The sequence below is a fragment of the Acomys russatus genome, chromosome 7 (assembly GCF_903995435.1).
Source record: "Acomys russatus chromosome 7, mAcoRus1.1, whole genome shotgun sequence".
Taxonomy (NCBI): domain Eukaryota; kingdom Metazoa; phylum Chordata; class Mammalia; order Rodentia; family Muridae; genus Acomys; species Acomys russatus.
The window spans coordinates 55,422,848-55,426,327 of NC_067143.1; the positions used below are offsets into that span (position 1 = coordinate 55,422,848).

The 3,480-nt window shown below is 35.5% G+C and overlaps 1 protein-coding gene across 1 annotated transcript; it reads right to left on the reverse strand.

The window, feature by feature from the left end:
• Nucleotides 1-1,844: 1,844 nt before the first annotated feature.
• Nucleotides 1,845-2,787, reverse strand: LOC127192217 (olfactory receptor 51V1-like). Its single transcript, XM_051149538.1, is given in 2 exon segments — nucleotides 1,845-2,474; nucleotides 2,476-2,787. Coding segments are annotated over 2 exon segments (942 nt in total).
• Nucleotides 2,788-3,480: the final 693 nt, after the last annotated feature.

Consider the following 3,480-nt stretch of genomic DNA (forward strand, 5'->3'; position numbering starts at 1 on the left):
GAACCTTTGCATATGGCGCTATTCTCCAGCAATGAGTTTCTTAAAAACCTTATTTGTAAATTCTTAAGTGGTAACATGAATAACACTAAATAAAGTACAAGGGTAATGAGAAATTATCTATGGAGTGAAATACAATAGCAGATGTAGCAAAAAAATGTTAACTTCAAATCAAATTATCTCACCATTATTTTGAGACACTTAAAATTCCTTGTTTAATGGTTTTTCTGTAGACATGTTGAGACATGATTTACCACACACAGCATTTCTCTGAAGATTAATAGTAAGAAGTATAACTTGTGTCTCTGAGAAATATATTTTGTACGTTCTGTTATTACCGAGACAATTTTATTCCCTTGTGAGGCTGTTTTTATTCATAATAGTAAAGATATAAGTATTTAAAATCAGAGGTGTCGATTATTAACAGTGTGTGATAACTATATGAAGAACATTGCTATCAGTGAAATAAAGAATGCAGAAAAAGTTAAATTGGTACTATGTAATTTACATGACCTTATTAACACCAAAACTATAAGACAAAAATAAGCAATGCTGAGAATTTGAGTGAGAGTAATAGCATGTGCTAAACACTGAAACATGGTAGAAATATTCATCATCTTAGAAATTGTAATATATTCATAATGGTAAATCTTACTAAATGTATTTCTCTTTTCTCACCAAATTTTATATGCACCGATTATAATGATCAAGTTGTTTGTAATTATACCTCAATAATACTGTTTTACTTAGTGAATAAATATTCAACATAACATATATTTATTGTAAATTACATTAATATTTTAGGGAAAATTGCATTAAAAAGAGATGTTACATGCCTTATCCTACGTAGTTCATTTTGGTGTTTTTGTTTACTTCTGCTTACTGTTCAATGTCTTAAAACTGTCAGCAACTGTCAAACCAGTTTGAAGTAAAAGAAGCACACAAAGGAGGCAGGAAATCATGGTCATGTGATTCTAATGAAGCTGAAAATATATTAGACTCTTATAATAAAATGCAGCCTAAATCACTCAATGGCTGGTTGAAAAATCCATTGACATCTTAAAGAATGATACCTACTTCAGAATTTTTTGGAGATATTAAATTAGAAAATTATTTCTATTACATAATTGCAATGATATTTTAACTGAGACTGGGGATTTAAGTAAAAGAAAATATGAGTCAAGGATATTTTCACATGATTTGAATTGTTTCCCTGTCGTAGTCACAAGTATGGCATAGGGACCTGGGAAGCTGTGAGGGGTTGGACAACACAGCACTGAGATTACTTCTTTCACTTATTTAACTACTGTAAAATGACTAGACAGCCCACTCTCATATGCTGCACATTTATTATGTGCTAAGTAGCTGAAGAATTACCAGGACATTGTGTATACAATATGTTGTTTTGATAAACAAAAGAAGATTAAGATAATGACTGAGCAATAATAACCACCAAAGATTTTCAAATTAAAGATATCAGCTTCACAATGAATGAAAGAGGAAATACACATGTTCAAATGACCACATAAGATTATGTGAACTAATCAATTTGATACATAAGGAGGAGGAAAATGATTAGTTTAATTAAAACTTAAAAATTAAAAACGGGTTAAATGAGTGATTCTGAGTATATTTTATTTGCATATTATCAATTGTGATGTTAACTAGAATACTACAGATGTCCATTTCAATGTCTTAAAAACACCTATGAGAAAAGAAGAGAATTTACACCATGAGGAGCATCATTAAACAGCAGCAGGTACAACTAGTAGCATTTACTTACTGAACTTCAGCCTTTGAAAGTCTGTTCATTGGCTTTCAGATATATTCACAGCAGATCTCAGTTTTTAGGTTCCCTTCAAGAACAGTCTCTGGATTCTCACCCGTATCTGCTGAGTCTTGATACTGTATATGATGGGGTTCATCAAGGGTGGGAAGAGGATGTAGATGTTGCCCATGAGGACGTGAACCAGTGGAGAGAGATGCTTCCCAAAGCGGTGAACCATGGTCAGACCAATGATGGGGATGTAAAAAACCAAAACAGCAGAGATGTGAGACACACATGTTTGCAAGGATTTGATCCTCTCCTCCCTGGAGGCAATGGATAGAACTGTGTGCAGAATCATAATATATGACATTAATATTAGCACTGCATCCAGCAACAGGTTGCTGATCACCAGGGCAAGACCATAGATGCTGTTGAAACGGATATCTCCACAGGCCATCCGAATTAAGTCTTGGTGCAGGCAGAAAGAGTGAGAGAGGAAATGAGGCCGGCAGTAATTTAAGAACTTCAGGCGGATGATGACTGGGGGAATGAGCATAGAGCTCCTACATAAGACGGCCACTCCAATTTTCATGATTCTGTCATTGGTCAGGATGGAGGAATAGCGTAGAGGGTTGCAAATGGCAATGTAGCGGTCAAAGGACATGGCGAGGAGGACAGAGGACTCCATGAAGGACAAGCCGTGAATGAAAATAAGACTGTGCAATGCAGGCATCAAGGCTGATCTCTTGAACAAAGCCCCAGAGGATGCCCAGCACGGTGTGCACAGTGGACAGCCCCATGCACAGGTCTGTGAGGGCTAACATGGCCAGGAAGTAGAACATGGGCTGGTGCAGGCTCAGCTCAGTCCGGATCACGTGAAGGACCATGCAGTTTCCCAGGAACACCATCACATAGATTATGGAGAAGGGAACAGAAAGCCAGAGGTAATAAATCTCTAAACCAGGGAAACCAGTCAGAGCAAACCTGGAGTTACTGAAATTTGTCACAGAGAGAGCAGACATTTGCAAAAGATTGAAAATATCTTTGGAAAGATTTGTTTCAATCACATAACTTACCAGTGATAGATTTTCTAGTACTGTCTACCTGCTTTTGGAAGAAAAAAAATATGATACAATTTCCATAAACAGCAAGATACATACACTGTCCTTTGTTGTTTACCATGGCAAAACCTGTTTGCTTGACAGAGACCTTCCAATGCTAGATGCTAGTGTTTGAGGGATGACAGGAAACTTGGGAGTTTTATACAGGATCAGTAAAACCCATGGCATCATGGGATTTGTATTGTTAGACATCTGCTGAGCTCTAAATGTCGACAGAGCTCAGTCACTCAGTTGTTATGAACATCAGGAGAATTTTCCTCTGTGGTATGACATCAGTGTCTTTCACTTCTTCCAAGGTTCAAATTATTCCAACAGAATTGGCATCTAAACTAATGTATTTTTCCATATATATTATATAAATGGATACATACATAAAATACATAATATAAGGCTATATATAAGACATATATATTATATGTACATGAAATCTTAGTGGATTCAGAACTTTTGGACTTTAAGTGATTAAATCTGCTTTAAATTATTCATCTACAAAAATTTTACTTCATTTCTTTTCCCTCTAAAATGTATGCAACCCTACTTTGTATGAGATTTTTGCCTCTTCTTTATACTATGGTACTGTCATTTGTTAAAATT